Here is a 17,892-nt window from a genome sequence, read left to right on the forward strand (position 1 = left end):
CTGCGGTTGTTTCGTAGACTGCCAGCCCCCAAATCATGACGTGGAGAGTTAATATTAGCTATGAATGCTGGGCCTTATCTTATGCTTATCCCACAAGCTCTTACAACTAACTTAGTTTAACCTGTTTCTCTTCATTTACGTTTTGCCTCGGGGCTTTTTACCTTTCATTCTGTATGGCCTTCTCTCCATCTGTCTGTCAGCTGCCTGCCTGGCTGGCTGTGTCCAGGTTAGTCCCTTTTTTCCTTCTTACTCTCTATCTCTCTCTTTACCTACCCGCCCCCTCCTATTCCTCCTCTCTGCCCGGCAGCCCTGCCTGTCCCTCTACTATCTAGCTACTGGCTGTCCCAGCTTTTCATTTAAACAATCAGGTGCCTTAGGTAGGCAAGGTAAAACAAATGCAACACAACTTTATATAGTTAAACAGATGCAGCATAAACAAATGCAATATGTCTTTACATAATTAAAGTAACATTCCACAAGAGAACACCTACTCCCTGCCCAACATGGACCTGGTTAAGGCTGCTTGTAGGCAGAAAAGACAGAGGAAGTGGTCAATCTTGGCTGTTTTCCTCAGCCTCCATCCATGGTCTTCCCGTTGGGGTTGGGGCTCACTGACCCAGCCAGGCCGGTTGGCCAGTGAGCCCCAAGCATCCACCTGCCTTTGCCCTCCTCAGCTGGAATTACAGGCACATGGCACTATGCACATCTTTCTTACGTGGGTCTGGAGGATCAAACTTGGGTCCTCATGCTGTGTACAACTTTAATGACTTAACTATCTCCACAGTCCCATAATTTCAGAGGTTATCGGCTGTGTTTGCTTGGCCTCATGGCCTCCGGGGCTGAGATAGTGTAGAACCATCTATCTGCTGGAAGGGACACGCCGGAACAAGCTCTTAAACTCATGGTGTCTGGGAATCAAAAGGAAAAAAAAAAAAAAAAAAGATGAAACAAGATGAGCCAGAACCTACGTCCCCTTGAAGGGTTGTATGTCCAGTGACCTAACTTCCTCCCACAAGGCCCTGCTTCCTCAAGGCCCCACCACATTGGCAATACTTGACTTCACTGGCAGGAGTATTAAATGGAGGCTACATGTTTGTAATACGCCATATTACAGGTGGTGCACGTATCTACAGTCTCAGCTCTTGGGAAGCTGAGGCTGGAGGTTCATGAGGTCAAGGGTCAAGGTTAACATAGCAAGACCTCGGCTCAAATAAATAAATAAATAAATAAATAAATAAATAGATGTTAATGGGGGGGAAAAAATCTAAAATTGAGTCTACCTCCCCAGGAATTGGGTAGTAGGTAGTAAAAAGTTTTGAGAAAGCTATATTATTATTTTTCTAAAAGTCTTTCCTAAGGATATAATCAGAGATAAAGACAGAGAATTTAATATAAAAATATTTTGTGATATTTATAAAAAAAAATCTCAGCTTAGCTATAATAATAAGGACTTTAGGAAATAAGTTACAGTGTATCAGTAATGGACAACAATGCTCATAATGCGGTGGCACATAAAGTTACATTTATCATCTGACACTTAGCTGACTATACATACACACGTGCACACATCCACTAAGAAGTGTTTATTTTGGGGGTGGCTTTAGTATTTCTGTTATTTATCATGGTTTTGAATATCTATATGGTATTCCAAAACTAAGTGATGTTAACATTTGACCGTGTAATCACATAACATTCAGCCACATTATTCTATGTTCATTACATATATATGTATATATCTATATATATATATTTAAAATCCTGTAACTATAAAGTGACCTTTGCTCAAACCTTACAGATTTCTAACCCAGTGTTTTAGGGTTTGTTTGTTTGTTTCTTTGTTTGCCAGTCTGTCCACAGAACATCTTGGTGGCTTCACCGTTACCTTTCAATCGTCACAGCTATTTGGCTCATGTCATCGTCACGATTAACCCAGCACAGAAAGTCTGATTTGCTCCATTGCAGTAAGGACAAGAGGCCCTGATGAAGAGGGGCTGAGGAGGTGAAAGGGAGGGCAAGTTTGTAGACTTCGCTTCGATGAGGGCATTCTCTTTGAAGGCTGGATATTTGATCTGATTCCCTTTACCCCAGATCGTTAATCCTTGAACAGGTGTGCAGGGGAGGGAGGGAGTTTATTCTGGAAGCCTGGCTTTGCTGGGTTTGTTTGGGGGGGGCACTTATTGCCTTGGCTGCTGACAGCAATGGACATTTTAAGTACCTCAAAGAATGAACAAGATGGTCATGAAGAGGGGGGGTTGGGGGTGTGGGCAGGGAGAGCTTGGTTACTTCTCTGCATTCATTTAAATGAATGTTTGACTGGGGAAAGAATCCAAAGCAAAACAGACAAAAGTCACCTTTCAAACTTGTTATGCATCTGTGCCTTGGTCCTGCCCAATGTCCAGGGTGGCTTAGGGAACTTGTTTGTAAAATAAAGTTCAAAAAGGCAGAGATATCATCAGCTCAGACCGCACATTCAATAGCCCTAGGAGGACACGCTGTCAGTAGGTCCTCACACACACCCCTTATTTTGGCCAGGAAGGGTAGAGTTATTCTCAAGGTTAAGTAAAGGCCACCTCTGTCTGCCGTATGGGCCGCTCGTCAACGATGGAAACACAAAGCTCAGAGTGGTTACCTGGAAATTTCACTTCCAAGACAAATGGCCGGGGCAGCACGTCTCTGGGGTCACCTTGATTGTAGATCACAGGTGAGAGAGATGCCAGATTCATCACTGATAGCATCTCTGCCAGGCGACAGTCCTTTAATTTGGGAGCCTGCATGGCCAGAGGCTGTTATTCCCGACTGCCTAGTCCTACAGCAGTTCACCGGTCTTTCTCACACACTACATTAGATCCTCAGGGGAGACGATCATCAGCGATGGTGAGGATTCTCTGTGAAGCCTTCAGAAAAGTTTCAGAAACTGTGGTGACTTCGGGGGGGGGGGGGATGATGAAGCCAGCAAAACTTGGAAGTCTTTGGGAAGTACTTTTTAGTACTTTCTAGTAATTCTAGGCCATTGCAGCCTCCCCACACGGGTGCTTCTAAGTACCCAGGTCCTTACACAGTCTACTCCTTCAGATGCGTAAGTGGTTTTACCGCCTCGCAAACACGTCTGATGATTTCAATCAGAACCTCTGGGGTTTTGTTTGTTTTTGTTTTGTTTTTTTAGAGGAGAGGGTTGATGGGAATTAAACCCAGGGCCTTATGAGGACAGAGGCAAAGCTGGACATGAGTTAGCCCGTCCAAGTCGGCGTGATAGAGGAGTACGGAAGATCCGGGTTCACTCTGCAGGCGTGACAAACACGCCCTGTGCCGCTCGCTCACTGATTTTGGACATGCTGTACGCTTCTCTTCTCGGGCTCTTTGCTAAGCCTCTGTGATCAGGAGGACTGAGGGCAGCTGAGGTGTCAAGCTTCAGAGATGAGGCAAACGGATGATGTCTGTCTGTCCCTCCACCCAGCATTTAAAGCCAGGGCTGAGCATCCAACACTGTGGACCGAAGGACCACAGATGCTCTTTGCTTCCGTCTGCTTTGGGCTACTGCTTCAGCCCATGGACAGTTACCAGAGTTCTCCTGCAGAGCAGGCTTGCAGAAAAGGGGAGAGAGGTCAGGCAGCATGCTTGGCCTAGTAAAGCTTGCACACGATAACTGTGAAATGGCAGCGGCGAGAAATGTCCCAAAGAAGGCAATGGAGGATCATAGGCTGGGACAGGAAAAGCCATCCCGGGGCAAGGGGAGGGTGGGGCTGCAGAGGAGATGGAAGGCTCAGCCGGGAAGCCTGGGGCAGGGCGTTTTACGGTGTGAAGGAGGTCAGTGTGTCAGGCCTCCAAAAAATCCTCCAGAGTCTTATCTGTTTGCAGTGTGCAGCCAAGAGATGCTAACAGTGACAGCTCTGAGAACCACAGCCACATGCATGGCGGACCCCACGAACACAGACAACCACAGGCACGCAGGACCCTGCGTGTTCATATGCACATGGCACATGGCAGACACAAAATGGGGCCTTAGGTTGCACAGTACCCTGTTCCCTCCCACCCTTATTTGTCCTTTCCTCACCCGCCCCCCCCCCCCGCCCTGTTTCCTCCCTTTCTTCTCTTCTTCCTGTCTCTATTTCTTGTCCAACGTGCCCGCACCATGGGTGCTTCCGGGAAAGGGGTGTTCTGTGTCATGGCTCTGCTGTTGAGATTCGGACATCTTTAACACACTGGATTCATTCGTAGGCTTGAGGAAATAAATTACTTTCATTAACTAGTTAATTAAATTTTAGACAGTATCCTACTATGTAGCCCTGGCTAGCTTGAACCTTCCTGTGTAGCTTGGGTTGACCTAGTTTTATTATTTTTGTTTATTTATTTTTTATTTATTTATTTATTTTTTTGCACTGTGGTTTGAACCTAGGGCCTCACGATTAATGGACAGTGAGGTATATCCACAACTTTACTTTTAAGATGAATTGTAAAATTGTGCTTTACGGCAATATCTTAGTAGACAGGAGCCGCCCTCAAAGATGTCAGACCTTAATTTATAAATGGAATTTGTAAATGTTGCTGCCTGAGTCCCTTTTCCTGCTGCTCTGATAAAATACCGTGACACAAGCTCCGTAAGGGACAAAGGGCTCATTTTAGCAACAGCTCAGAGTGGGGAAGCCAAGGCTGAGGGCTTGAAGCAGCTGCGCCCACAGTCAAGAGAGCAGCGAACACTGCCCAGCCCCCTCCCCCCATCCCTGGGCTAGCCAGGCGCTGATTCTGAAATTCTTACCAACAAGGGACAGAGGAGTATCAGAGCAGTGTGGTCTGGGAAAAACGCAGTACCCTTACACTACCATTTCACTTCTGAGGACCCGGGTATTTCTAGTAAGACCCCTGTAACGATGCAGGTAAACTGCCTAGAACCTTTGGGAGCTCAGTCTTGTGGCAAATGGCAGCATCTTACAAACATACTCGATCCCGTGTGATCATTCAACAAGCTCACCTCCCCCCCATCTCTGTTGGACTGATTGTCCAATCAGAGCCAAGCAGGAGACCACCCATGCCATGTGACTGAAACTCTTCCACCTTCTTGGGGACATATTGAGGGAGCCGCTACCCCCAGTCACTGCCTCTGTGCCACACCCTGCATTCCTGGGAAGAGGGTGAGTGCATAATCAGCTGTCCTCCCCTAGCTTCTCCAGCCTGCGGTGGTGGCCCACGCCCCCGAGCTCCATGTCTAGATAAAAAAAAGAAGGCCTGATTTTAGTTTGAACTTTATACAGCATTTGGAACTCGGGCTGTATCAGTCATAAGGTAGGCATTGCAATGTCATCTCTGGCAGGCAGGCGTCTATGTCCTTCGCAAAATGGTGAGTGACTGAATCTCTTAAAAGGACGTGCCAACTCACAGAACATTGGAGAGTTGGCACGGGAGAGGAAGAGCCTCCTAGGACAGCTGTAACAGCTGCTGTGGGCTGACTCACAGTTGCATGTTACTGCAGGCCCATATGAACAAGAATCCTGATGCAAGGGAGAGCTTCGGCCACCTGTACGACAAGGTTAAGGTGGTCCTGAGTAAGTCTTTGTAAGCCTCTGGCTGGTGCCGTCCGGCTCTGACCCTCAGGTCTCCTACCACTGCAGTCCACAGAGCGGAGCGAAGTTTGTGAATGTCACATCTGCAGAAACAGTTCAAGGCAGGTATTAAAGGACTGGATGCAAACTCCCGTTGTTGTGTTTGTGCGTAAATCTTGATCTACGCACACACTTGGTCCAGAACTATTCTTGTGTGGCCACTGTTCTGAATCCAGGACTCTCTTCGTCCCTAACTATATTTCGGACATACTGTTAGTGCTCACAAGTGTGTGTTAATAAGGCATGGAGGTCCTTGGCCATGGACCACATAGGTAAGTATGGACACATCTGCTGTTCCCGTTTGTGTGCAACGATCATATCTGATAACTATCTCAGAACTATTCTTAAAAGCACATGGCGAAACAAACTGCTGTCATACTGAGCCTTTGAAATCCTGCTAGCTCTAGGCAATCTTATTTAGACTTCTTTTTTTTTTTTTTTTTTTTTTTTTTTTTTTTTTGGTTTTGGTTTTGGTTTTTTGAGACAGGGTTTCTCTCTATTGTTTTGGAGCCTGTCCTGGAACTCGCTCTGTAGACCAGGCTGGCCTCGAACTCACAGAGATCCGCCTGCCTCTGCCTCCCGAATATTTAGACTTTTAATTTCATTCTTCCTATGACTTTTAATCACTAGAGGGGTTCTGTTAACATTTGCACAGGGTGTTTGTGGTGCACACCTTTAATCCCAGCACTCGGGAGACAGAGGCAGTCCGTTCTCTGTGAGTCCGAGGCCAGCCTGGTCTACAGAGTGAGTTTCAGAACTACACAGAGAAATCCTGCCTCAAAAACAAAGAACATTTGCATTTTTATAATTGACATTCTTTATTTGGAGTATTTTGTATTACCTATTACTTAGGCTTACTGCAACATGCTATTTCTTCCAAACAGCTGTTTGTTTCTTTTTGTTTGTTTGTTTGTTTTAATACGAGAGGGTTTCACTGAACCCAGGCTGACCTCAGACTCACTATGTAGCTGAGCACTACTTTGAACGCGGGCTCCTCCCACTTCTACCTCCCCAGTGCGGGGATTACAGACATGTTCTATCACACACATGTGGCTTGCGAATATTTTTCTTGAATTCTGACATGCAGCAGGGAAAAGAGTTGTACATGTCAGCCCCACAGATGATGCACATCTTCACATGTGAAAACGTCTCAGCGGGAGGAAGGTCCAGCTTGTGACAGAGGTTTGTGTGTAGGCGGCTTACTGGAAAGTGACAGCGGGGATCAGGAGTGGGCAGCGGGAAGACAAGCCCGCACAGGCCTGGTGACTCAGCTCTGTTGCCATGGCAACAGTGATTCAGTCCCACAGCCCTGCAGAGAAGCTGCTGGAACAGGCTGGGAACTGCATATTGGGGGGGGGGGGTGATATGATATGAAGGGGAGGGTGTCCATCTACTCATGTCCGCCTGTTTAGGGAGCTCTAAGGGGTGTTCCTTCTAGGTGGACTACAGATGGCCCCTGTGTGATGATTAAGGCTGGGACAGAACTGTTTGGAGCATCGGTACCTGGGGTAGTGGGGGGAACAGAGCCAAGTGGCCAGGAGAGGAGAGAATCTGTGTTCAACCGGGCAGTGCGTGTGACAGACACTCTCCTCCAGCCCCCATGACAGCGCGTGTGACAGATTGTGTGCTACTTTAGCACCCCCTCCCCCCATAACTGGCTCTCAAGGTTTATGGTCTGCAGAGTAAATGACAGTGGCCCACGCCATCAAACCCGATTTCAAAACAATAGTAAGGTGTTACTAGTTTTTGTCATGCTCATTCTGAGCATGTAGTGTTTTCCGGATTTGTGTGTTAATGGAGGCCGATAGAAGGAGCAGGTATGAGACCCAGCTTCTTTCATAACCCAGGCATCCAAGGCATTTGCAAAAATTTTGTGCTGGAAAATGCAGGCATTTTTCATGAAAGTACGTGTGTGTGTTTGTGTCTGTGTGTGTGAGAGTGAGGCCAGACACTATTATTTAATTTTGGTTTTTGAGACAGGGTTTCTCATGTAACAAGACATTATTATGTGGTAAAATTACCTTAACAACCAAAAAGAGATTGGCTTGTTATTCTTTGGTATGTGTGTGAGTGCCCAGGCCAGTGCACGCGTGTGAGTCAGTAGGTTTGCTGGTAATTACCTTCACCTCACTGACCCTGATTTATCATTTACAACAGCATTATATAAATCTCACAAAAGTTCTTTGGAGGCTCCACTTCCCACAATCTATTAGAGAGGTCCTGAGATTATTGAAGGTGGAGAGAGGCTTCATTAACTTTATGGTAATCCTCAAAAGAAATATAGCCCATAATGTGAAACCCCTGGTCCTGGACAGTGGCTTATGAGGTAGAGACAGAACGGAGAGCCGATTTAGAGGCTGAAGGGCTGGGGAGTACTATGCTTCACTGTAATTCATTTCAAACACTGCAGGCCCGTCACTGGTCCTTGGAAAGGTCAGGAGGGTACTGTGAACACCAGTGAGCTCAGATCACTTCCTGGTTTCTCAGGGCAGCAGCCAGTGTTGCTGGACCAGGGGCTCAGCCAAGGCCGAGCAGCTAGGACAGCTATTTTTAACCCTGGCTGCATGTGAGGAGACCGGGAAGATACTGTCCTTGGGTGCTTGGCTGTGCCGTGTTATGATGCACAGAAGACGCCCTTTATTCATTATTCTATACTTAGAGAGGGTTCCCTCAATAACCCAAAGCCTCTCCGTGTACGTTCTAGAACACTATACGACCTCAATGCTCTACACAGCAGTCACTCAGATCTGTCAATCAACCTCTAAAAGCTCTTTGACAGAGAGTCTTATTCACCCATTCTTAAAAAGTTCCTGGAAACATTAAAGAATATATGTTAGGCAGGGACGCATGGCTTAATGAGTAGAGTATATAGATTGTGTAAGCATGAGGACCAACCGGAGTTCAGCTTTCCAGCACCCACATAAAGGTAAGTGCCAAGATGGGAAACACTTCCTACAGCCCTGGAAGCTTGTGGGCTAGCCTGGCCTAAATGGTGAAGTTAGGCCAATGGGAAACCCTGTCTCAAAATAAAGGCATACTCAAAGATTATTACAGTATAATGTGGTATTTTATTTACTCTGTCAATTAAAAACACAATCGAAGGCTAGAGGGATGGCTCAGCCTTTAAAGGCTAGGCTCACAACCAAAAACACAACTGAACATCCTTACAGTATTAATTCAACTCAATCTATTAATCAACTTTCAGTTTTTTAAACTTGTCAATATTGAGTATTAAAAGAACAGTCGATGTAATTATGTTCAAAGTTATTTCGCCCCCAAACTTGTAAGTGTTTGGTGTTAGGGCGCTTACACACAGTTCAATTTTGGGTGTGCAGCTCCCGAGCTTCGAGGAAGAACATTTTGTTCACTTCACTAATGGGGACGTCTCTTAACGCCGGGATGGCATCTTCCTGGTAGCTTTTCCACTGCTGATTTTTAGCATAGTTATCTGCAACAAAAAAAGCTCTGCTGAGCCAGGCATTTTCTTCCTGTAATTTCTGTGGTTAGTTAAGACCAATTGCACTGTTTACCTGGCTGATATGAGACAACCACAAACACCACAGGTTGGTAGTTACTTGTCGTAACAAAGTCCCTAACAAATGCAACTTCAGGGCTTACTCTGGGCTACAGTTACAGGGATACAGTTCAGTACAGAGGGTGAGGTATGCGGCAGGCAGCTGGTCACTGTGTTCAGGCAGGGGTAGATGCTTATATTCAGCTGTTTTTCTTGTTTTTATTCAGGGAACGGTACCCTCCACATGTAGGGTGTCTTCTTCCTCAACAAACCTCACAGAGGACTCAGATTGCTCAGACATTGGTTTCCTTGGGGATTCTAAGTCCCATCAAGCTGGCAATCAAGATTAACCACCGTGCCATGTCTAACTAACAAGATTACTTTGTCTCAGTGCGTTTCTGAAGCCCACTGACCACTTTTCTGACAAAAGTACTAATATCTCATTCTTGTATCCTTCATAATTCTACTTACATACACGCTTACCTGTGATCGTGTGAATGGAGTTGAGTGGAGAGGTACTCATCATGTTAATTCCAAATAAGAGCACATAACCAATCACAATGGCGATAAGGAGGTAGACAGGCAGTGCAACCGCCCAGTACCTGCAGGAGAGGACACCAGCAAGTCCTGATTCCCGAGAGGCAGTCACAAAACACACTTCTTCGTTTGTTTGAGACAGGGTTTCTCTGCGCAGCCCTGGCTGTCCTCAAACTCACAGAGATCCACCTGCCTCTGCCTCCCAAGTGCTGGGATTAAAGATGTGCACCACCACTGCCTTGTCTACAAATATTCTTGATAACACATGGCAAAAACAGACTCTTCTATTTCAAAGAGTACCCTAAAATTTTGTTAACCTCTTTTATCTGCTTATACTTTTAAAAGATTTCTCAGCAGCAGTTATCATTTTAACAAGATTTTCGGGAGGAAATGGAGATAAATGTGTTTGCACCACCATCTTTAATTAGTGGTATATTAATAACCTTTAGGAAACTTTCATTTTCCAGTGGGGGGGGGTATGGCTCGCTGGTTAAAGCCCATGCTGCTCCAGTGTGAGAACCAGAGTCTGGATCCCCAGAACCCAGGTGCATGCCGGGTGCATGTGTGGCTCACCTGTAATTCTAGCACTAGAAGGCAGACACAGGGGATTCTGGAGGAAGCTGGCTAGCAAGACTATACCGTTCCACTCTTTGTTCAAGTGAGAGACCTTGCCCCCACAAATAAGGTGGAGAAGGATGGAGAGAGACTCCTGACATCAACTTTGGACCACTACAGGCGCATGCAAATACAATCACCTGCAGGCACAAATGTGGCCAGAACACCCCTCATCCCATCATGCCCCCAACACAGAAATTTAAAAAAAAAAAATTTATCAACAAGTTACTTATGGAATGTAAAGCAATAATGATTTAAGGTGTGTTAGAAAGAACTATAATCCTTCAAAACAGTACAGTTTTACCCTTATTAAAGAAATTATTAAACTTACTTTTGAGGCCAATAAGTTAAGCCTAAAGAGTTTAACCAAGATTCAGGAACGAAAGCCCACACAAGATAAAGTACTGCAGGATAAAGAGGTAAGAGAAGAGAGAAAAGTCAGTAAGGCACAGATCCAATCTATACGGTTCAGGTGCAACAAGAGTGTCCCCTGAGGCAGAATTCAGCATCTTTAGCCCCTTATTTGTACCAATCTTGTAATACCATAATTACCACATTAATGCTTTTAGTGTCTTAGCCCCCACACTGTGTTTTAAACAGTCTAAGGACACTCTTAGCAACTGTTACTTTTACAATATCTAGCAAGTTGCTTCTGCATGCTGTACTCAGATGTATTTGCATTTAGTTGCTTAAAGGTGAACTTGTGCTGTCTGGTTCCGACTGTCCCTGGATGCGGTGTCCCTGAAGCCTCCTCCTCTGCTTTACTTCATTTAACCCTCAAAACAACCCTGAGATATGTGTGTAAATTTTATACATGGGAAGTGGTAAAGGCAAGTTTCAAACCACAGCAGTAATGATGAGTCCTTTCCCTTAAGAATACAGTGCTATAGAGCTGTGGGACGCAATGAATCTTAAGAGCTGGTTTCTGCTTCCTTTCCCCATCAGGTGCTGAACAAACACGGTTAAAGGGATCTCTTCCTCACACTGGGTATGCTGGACTCATTTTCAGACTCTCCAACTATGACGGAAACTCAATGGGAGCAGACAAGGCTTGGTTGTTTTGCTATTCCCTGGACTGTAACTCTGCCTGGTACATAGTAAATGCTCAATAAATCATTGAATTAATTTTTGGTTGTATCTATTGATTTAACAATTTGTTTGCATACTTCCTAATCCTTAAAATATTTATAAAAGTTTACAAAAATAAACAGCTAATGCTTATTAAATAGTTTCTTTGCATTTTTTTACATAAAACATCCGAGTTAGTGCATGAGTCCAAAATGGCGGTAGAATGACTTCCGCCTGTATGACTGTGTTCTAACTCCAGTCCTACTGTTTATCAGCTGTGTGGTTTCCAGCGAGTTACTTCACTACAGCATTCTCATCTTCCAGTTGAGGACAGCAGGACTGTACCCACTTCCTGTGTCTATGCAAATCGTCAACAATGGACATCACCAATGTCCCCTTACAGATGAGGACACTTCAGGCCAGGGTTAAGTTAACACTCGGTCAGGTCAAACAAGGTCTCCAGGTAAAACGTCTTCATTCCACTGACCGGGCTACAAGGGCGCTAGATAATAAGGATTCAGAAAACTGGACTGTAGGCATTTAGTGTTCTCCTATTTGGTTGGTCCTCTGTGTGAGGTTTTTTTCCCGGTAAGGCTCAAGTGTCCTCCTGTAAAAAATGGGACATTATTGGGGATCAAAGTAGACCCAGAATGTAAAGGGCTCGTTCATTTTTGTTTGTTTTTGGGTTTTCGAGACAGGGTTTCTCTGTGTGGCTTTGGAGCCTGTCCTGGAACTCCCTATGTAGACCAGGCTGGCCTCGAACTCACTGCGATCCGCCTGCCTCTGCCTCTGGGACTAAAGGCGTGCTGGGCCACCGGCAGAGGGCACTTTCGTATGCCTGCACCTCTAGCCATTCACTGTGAGCATGCTGCCCTGCACCTGTACTCCCGACTCCCACACCTTCACCGGCCTCGCTCAGGACTCTGCCGCGGTCCTTCCCAAGCTGCCTTCCCTGGCCCGCGGCGCTCTCAGGGCAGGAACCAGGCTGCTCCACTCGCTTCGGTGTGGAGCCTGCAGCTGCAGACTAAAACCTAGCATCGGGCGTGTCTGCACCCTGGGCCAACAGCGGTCCCTCCGGCTCCCGGGGACAGTCAGGGAGGGGAGCGAGCACCGCGAAGTGGGCTGGCCGTGCAGTGTACTTACTGAAGCCAAACTGAGAGCTCAGGAAAAGCACAAAGCCGTAGATGGCTCTTTCTGGCAAGGGCGACGGTGAATTTTCCACCATCTTCCCCGGGGCTTTGGGCAATCTGTGGAAGAGGGAGAGGGACACGGTCGTCGTCATCGGAACCCTCCCTCCTCCATCCCTCCCTCCTCCATCCCTCCTCCCTCCCTCCATCCCTCCCTCCTCCATCCCCTCCCTCCTCCCTGCACCAGGGTCCCGCGCACTATTACATAATCTCAGCGCCGCGCTGCGCCCGCCCGCCCGCCCGTCCCCCTGCGCGTGCGCGCACCGCGGCGGCTGGAGAGGGCGGGAGCGCGCGCCGCGGGGGAGACCGCGCCCCTCGGACCGGCAGCGGGAGGCGAGGACTGGGCCCGGGCCGGGGCTGAGCGTGCGGGGCTCGGGCGCGGCGGGCCGGGCAGCGATGGAGACCCCTGGCCCGGGCCCGCCCCTCCCTTCCTGTGCCCGCCCGCAGCCCCTCCGCAGGCAGGGCTTTGCGCAGGCGCCGCCCGGACTGCCGCAGTGGCGCCCGGAAAAAAAATAAATAAATAAATAAATAAATCCCGGAGGAGAAAGGGGCGGGGCGGGGGCGGGGCGGGGGCGGGACGGGCGGTTGGCGCAGGCGCACTGCGCGGGCGCTAGCGCAGTCTGCCCCGGCGGAGTGGGCGGCGCGGCGGCCGCGCATGCGCGCCCGCGGCCCACGTGACCCGCGCGCCCGGCCGCCCGCCCGCGGAGCGCACAGGCGCTGCTGGCTCCGGCGGGCTCGCTCGCTCCCACCGCGGCTGGCGCCGGTGGACGTGGAGGGCCGGAGGCGGCGGCGGCGGCCCGCGTCCGAGGCTCGCGGGCTGCGGGCCCGGGGTGAGTGCCGATCCCGCCGCAGCCGGGGTGCGGGGCCCCGGGGCGCTGCACGCCTCCGCGCGCTCGGGGGTGTGGCCGGCCCGGGTCGGCCCGGGCCGGTGCGCTGGGTGGGTGTGTCCCCCTTTGTCCCCCGGCCCCGCTCCGGGGTCCCTGTGTGCGCATCCGCGCGGCTGACAGCGCTGCCGGGCGCCCGGGGCCGCGCGTCTGCGTCGGCTTTGTCCCTGCGCCCGCCCGCCCGCCCGCCCGCCCGGAGGCCTGGGCGCCCTCACGACTGTGTGTGTGTCTGTGCGTGCGCGCGTGTGTGTGTGTCTGTGTGTGTGTCTGTGTGTGTGTGCGCGTGCCTGTGTTTGCGCGTGTGTGTGTCTGTGTGAGTGTGTGTGTCTGTGTTTGCGCGCGTGTGTGTGTGCGTGTGTGTGTGCCTGTGTGCATGTGCGTGTGTCTGTGTATGTGTGTGTCTGTCTGTGTGTGAGTGTGTCTGTGTGTGTCTGTGTGTGCGCGTGTGTCTGTGTGTGTGTCTGTGTGTGAGTGTGTCTGTGTGTGTATGCCTGTGTGTCTGTGTGTGAGTGCGTGTCTGTGTGTGTGTGTCTGTGTATGCCTGTGTGTCTGTGTGTGAGTGTGTCGTGTGTGTCTGTGTGTGAGTGTGTCGTGTGTGTCTGTGTGTGAGTGTGTCTGTGTGTGCGCGCGTGTGTCTGTGTGTGCCTGTTTGTGTGTGTGTGTGCGCGCCCCGCCCCCACCGATCCTCGTCGCGGCCCCTCCCTCCCCCGCAGCCCTCAGTGTCCCCAAAGCGCGCTCCACCGCGGTCCCTGGGGCGCGCGCGACCCCCTGGTGTGTGTGTGTGCGCACGCGCGCGCGTCCCCCTGCGTTGTCACCTCCCCCCACCCCCGGATTTTTGGGGGAGGGCGGGAAGGGACGCAGAGCCGCCCCCAGCTGCAGCCTGTGCGGAGCATCCTTTGCGCTCGCGGCGCCCGCCCGCTGCAGGGGCTGCGGCTCTGCGGTGGTGGTGACGTCACTGGAGCCTGTGCAAGCCACCACCCCTTGGCGGGCGAGGAGGGGGCCCAGACCAGGGGGACAAAGAGCCAAAATGATGCCGACTGTGGGCCGGTAGCAGCGCACGGTGCCTTTTCCAGAAGCTTCTATCGTCCAGACGTGGTCCAGTGTGCAAACCCATTCCCAAGTATGCGCGTTCGCCTCTCACCCGGAGAGCTTGCTAACTGCGTGGTTGTCGCAGGGCCGTTTTATGGCAGCCCTGTAAATCCCTGGGTTCTGGCGAGGGAAGCAGGGTGGGACGCGTGCTTACTGCCCTCTCCGGGGACGGGTTTCTCACGGCCGCTTTTGTAGTTAGAACACCCGTCTCAAGAAATTTGAATTTTGATCGAAGGAAAACGGGTTTGTTCTGAGGATGCCTGTGGGGAAGGAAAGGTAAAAACCCCCTTTGGGGAATCAGTTGCTGCTACCGTTCTTGTCAAGGGTTTGTGCTTTGCGCTTAAGGGCTGCGGTTTCTGTTTCTCTCCTGCTCAATTTTCTTAACTGTTGGCCTAATTTTCCTTGTAATTTTCTGGAATACTTAAAAGGTTAAACATAGGCAGATCTAATCAAAACATTTTATTCATTTATTTGCCAAATTCAAATCTTCCAAAGGGGAAAAAAAAAAAAAAAGCTTAACAAACGTTGGAGGTGCTGAAAGTTCTCCCTCCCCTCCTTACCTGGAGATAGCCACTGTGTTCAGGTTTGTGTGTGTCATTTCCAAGTCGGTAATGGCGAATGCGTAAACAACACATGGTATTGGTTTTTAAACTAAAGTGATAAAATTGTGTCTTTTTGCAACTTGCTTTTTCACTCAGCATCACATTTAGAGATTATATATTTGAATAAATGGAACAGTTGTACTTTCTTTGAATTACTATAATTGTTGGTGTAATGCTGTCTTGTATGAATATACCATGATTTATTTTTATAGTCTCCTCTTGATGGGTTTTGGAATTGTTTATACTCTCTACCCTTTAAAACCGTCCTGCAGTAACTATTTGTTCCTGTTTGTTATGTGCACTTTTGGAGTTTCTCTAGGAAGTGCTCCTAGCTGTAATTTGGTGGGTGGTAGAGTATCTTCCACTTAATCCGGTAAGATAGAAGCACTCAGGGTTACTGTGCCAGTTTTCACAGTCACTAATACTGAGAACACCCATTTCCTCTCATGCTTGCTAACTACCGTGTTTCCCTTCTTTTCACTGACCGTCTTCGTGACTTTAGCTTGCTGCTAAATTTGCTTACAGCTTGGCCTCTGTTTAGCCATGTGACAGCAAATGGGTTACTCTCTCACAGCTCATTGGTTTGTTCTTTATTGAATTTGGTCTTCATAATATTAATTGCAACAAGTATTTGTTATGTTTATCTAATGTTGCTATGGTTGATGTAAAGACAGAATTTCATGGTATGCTATATGTACCTCTCTAGTAGCAGGTGAACTGATTTAATTAAAAGCATTTTAAAGATACGATGTTTTTCTTTAAATCCTTTCCTCTCCTTGATGTAGTAGTTGGTATATTTAGAATACATGTAGTATTTACAAACTGTGAAGAAAACAAACATTTGCACATCTACCAGTGGATCCAAGAGTCAACCTAACCAATATCGAATGTGCTCACGTTTCAGAAGTCATTATGCTGAACTCATGTTATGCTTGTATTTTAATCACTTTAATCAGTTTTTTGTGTAAAATTTAACACTGAATTGTATGTACAGTTTCTATGTTTGAGTTAAAAAGACATTATGGGTGTAGTCTTCTACAACTTTCTTTCACTCAATGCTGTATTTCTAAGTTACTAATATCAGTACAGATGTAAGTCTTTAACTCTTTACTGCTTGTGTAATATTGGGTGAATACAGTACAGTCTATGCATTCTCCTGTTGTTAGGCATTTTGATTTTTCTGTTTTCCATAAGAAAAGCAAACAGCTTGGAAGAACCATGGTAGAGCTTCAAGTAGAAATGTAAGAATAATTTAAAATGCTATATACAATGCAGAAAAGCTTCTTTTTTAATCCCAGCACGTCCTCTGTCCACTTAATTCAGGAAGTCGGTATAATTTCCTTTTTTCTGTTAATTACCATGTTTATAATGACTTATTCAACTGTCTGGCAAACGTAGCTGTAATGATCTGGAACGCTTTGACAGCTGTTTTCTTCACGTGGGTGTCTATGCCATGGTACGGGTATAGAGGGCAGGCAGCTTGAAGTCCATTCCTTATACGCTGTGGACCTGGGCGGCTGAACTCTGGTTGCTAGGGGTGGTGGCCAGGGCCCCTACGCACTGAGTCGCCCTGCTGGCCCAGGTATACATGTTAAAGACTCACAGTTTGACTTGAGAACGTCTTTACAATGCTGTAGGAATTACCCTTTGCAGTCTCACTCAGTGCCGACCAGTTTTAGGCATCACTGCAACATGTGGGCAGCACGTGATTTTAAAAAGCGTTTTTGGTGCTTTGTGGACAAAAAACAGGTTGGAGTATGCAGCATCATAAGCCATTTGCTAGAGTGGAATTGCTGGTCTTTAAGGGTGTGAGTGTTCAACTTCACAGAACGATTTGGCTTTGGAGCAAGTGGTCGCACCAGCTCGTATCTTTCTTTGGTAATAGTTTTGTTGCCTTATATACTTGGATCAGCATTCTATGAGAGTTACAGTTAACCCGGAACCTCTCCAACACTTACCTTAGGTTTCCTGTATTTGCCAGTAGTTGGAGGTGGTGCATCATTGGAGTTTAAATTTGCATTTATTAATGACATTGGGAATCTTTCATATACTATGCACCAGGTATTCACCCGTGAGGAAAAGGTGGCACATTCATTCCATCTCCATGGCTCGTCTTTTCCATCCTGTATATTGCCTCCTCACTTGCCTGCTGAGTTTCTGAGTATCGATCTGTCTCTATTTCTTGTCATCTTATTTACTATTATTATTATTTATTATGTATACAGTGTTCTGTGCATGTCTGCCTGCAGGCCAGAAGAGGGCACCAGATCTCACTACAGATGGTTGTGAGCCACCATGTGGGTGCTGGGAATTGAACTCAGGACCTTAGGAAGAGCAGCTAGTGTTCTTAGCCACTGAGCCATCCCTCCAGCCCCTTGTCATCTAGTTTCTACCCGTGCTTATACCTGCACTCTCTGAGTTACTGTCACTGTAGCTTTGCCTGAAATCTGTTTTTGTTCTTTGGACCCAGGCTGGCCATGGACTGAGTGAGTGCTGAGGTCCAGGCATTCAGATCACAGCATTGCTAAGTTGTCCTGGGCCATTGAGTCAGGCACTGCCCCCTCATGCCCTGGAGATTCTGCAGACTCACCTTTGACCTGTAAGAATCCGTCAAGAGGAGCCCTCTGGGGCTTAATTGAAATCAGTCCAGTTGGTGTTGTGAAGAATTGAAATTGGTTGCTGTTGTAAATAATATCCCCCCTCTCCAAAGATGCCATTTGCTGATTGATTTTAACTATCTTCTTTGTGTTTTGTTTTTCATATTTTGGAAGTCCATTGGATTTTCTGTCATTTGCAGTGGTG

At 47.8% G+C, this 17,892-nt stretch overlaps 2 protein-coding genes across 2 annotated transcripts in view; one reads left to right on the forward strand and one right to left on the reverse strand.

Annotated features, from left to right (window-relative positions):
* Positions 1-8,832: 8,832 nt before the first annotated feature.
* Pigp (phosphatidylinositol glycan anchor biosynthesis class P) lies at positions 8,833-12,798 on the reverse strand. The gene is made up of 5 exons (XM_051191922.1): positions 12,780-12,798; positions 12,472-12,575; positions 10,592-10,664; positions 9,592-9,710; positions 8,833-9,042 (listed from the first exon to the last, which is right to left on the reverse strand). Exons 2-5 carry the CDS (start codon positions 12,551-12,553, stop codon positions 8,912-8,914), a joined length of 405 nt encoding a protein of 134 aa, XP_051047879.1. The 5' UTR covers positions 12,554-12,575; positions 12,780-12,798; the 3' UTR covers positions 8,833-8,911.
* A 480-nt stretch (positions 12,799-13,278) lies between these two features.
* Ttc3 (tetratricopeptide repeat domain 3) overlaps positions 13,279-17,892 on the forward strand; it is an 85,344-nt gene continuing 80,730 nt past the window's right edge. The window contains exon 1 of the mRNA XM_051191923.1: positions 13,279-13,345. The gene's annotated coding sequence lies outside the window, so the exon portion shown is untranslated. The remainder of the gene's footprint in view (positions 13,346-17,892) is intronic.

Source organism: Phodopus roborovskii, unplaced genomic scaffold, assembly GCF_943737965.1.
Source record: "Phodopus roborovskii unplaced genomic scaffold, PHOROB, whole genome shotgun sequence".
NCBI lineage: Eukaryota > Metazoa > Chordata > Mammalia > Rodentia > Cricetidae > Phodopus > Phodopus roborovskii.

What these genes read in the sequence shown, in the direction of transcription:
- Pigp (XM_051191922.1), bottom strand. Translation starts at nt 12,553, where the DNA reads ATGGTGGAAAATTCACCGTCGCCCTTGCCAGAAAGAGCCATCTACGGC. An exon ending in GAGCTCTCAGTTTGGCTTCA is followed by an intron (nt 10,665 to 12,471) that starts GTAAGTACACTG and finishes TTTATCCTGCAG; the next exon opens with TACTTTATCTTGTGTGGGCT. An exon ending in TTAACTTATTGGCCTCAAAA is followed by an intron (nt 9,711 to 10,591) that starts GTAAGTTTAATA and finishes CCTCTCCTGCAG; the next exon opens with GTACTGGGCGGTTGCACTGC.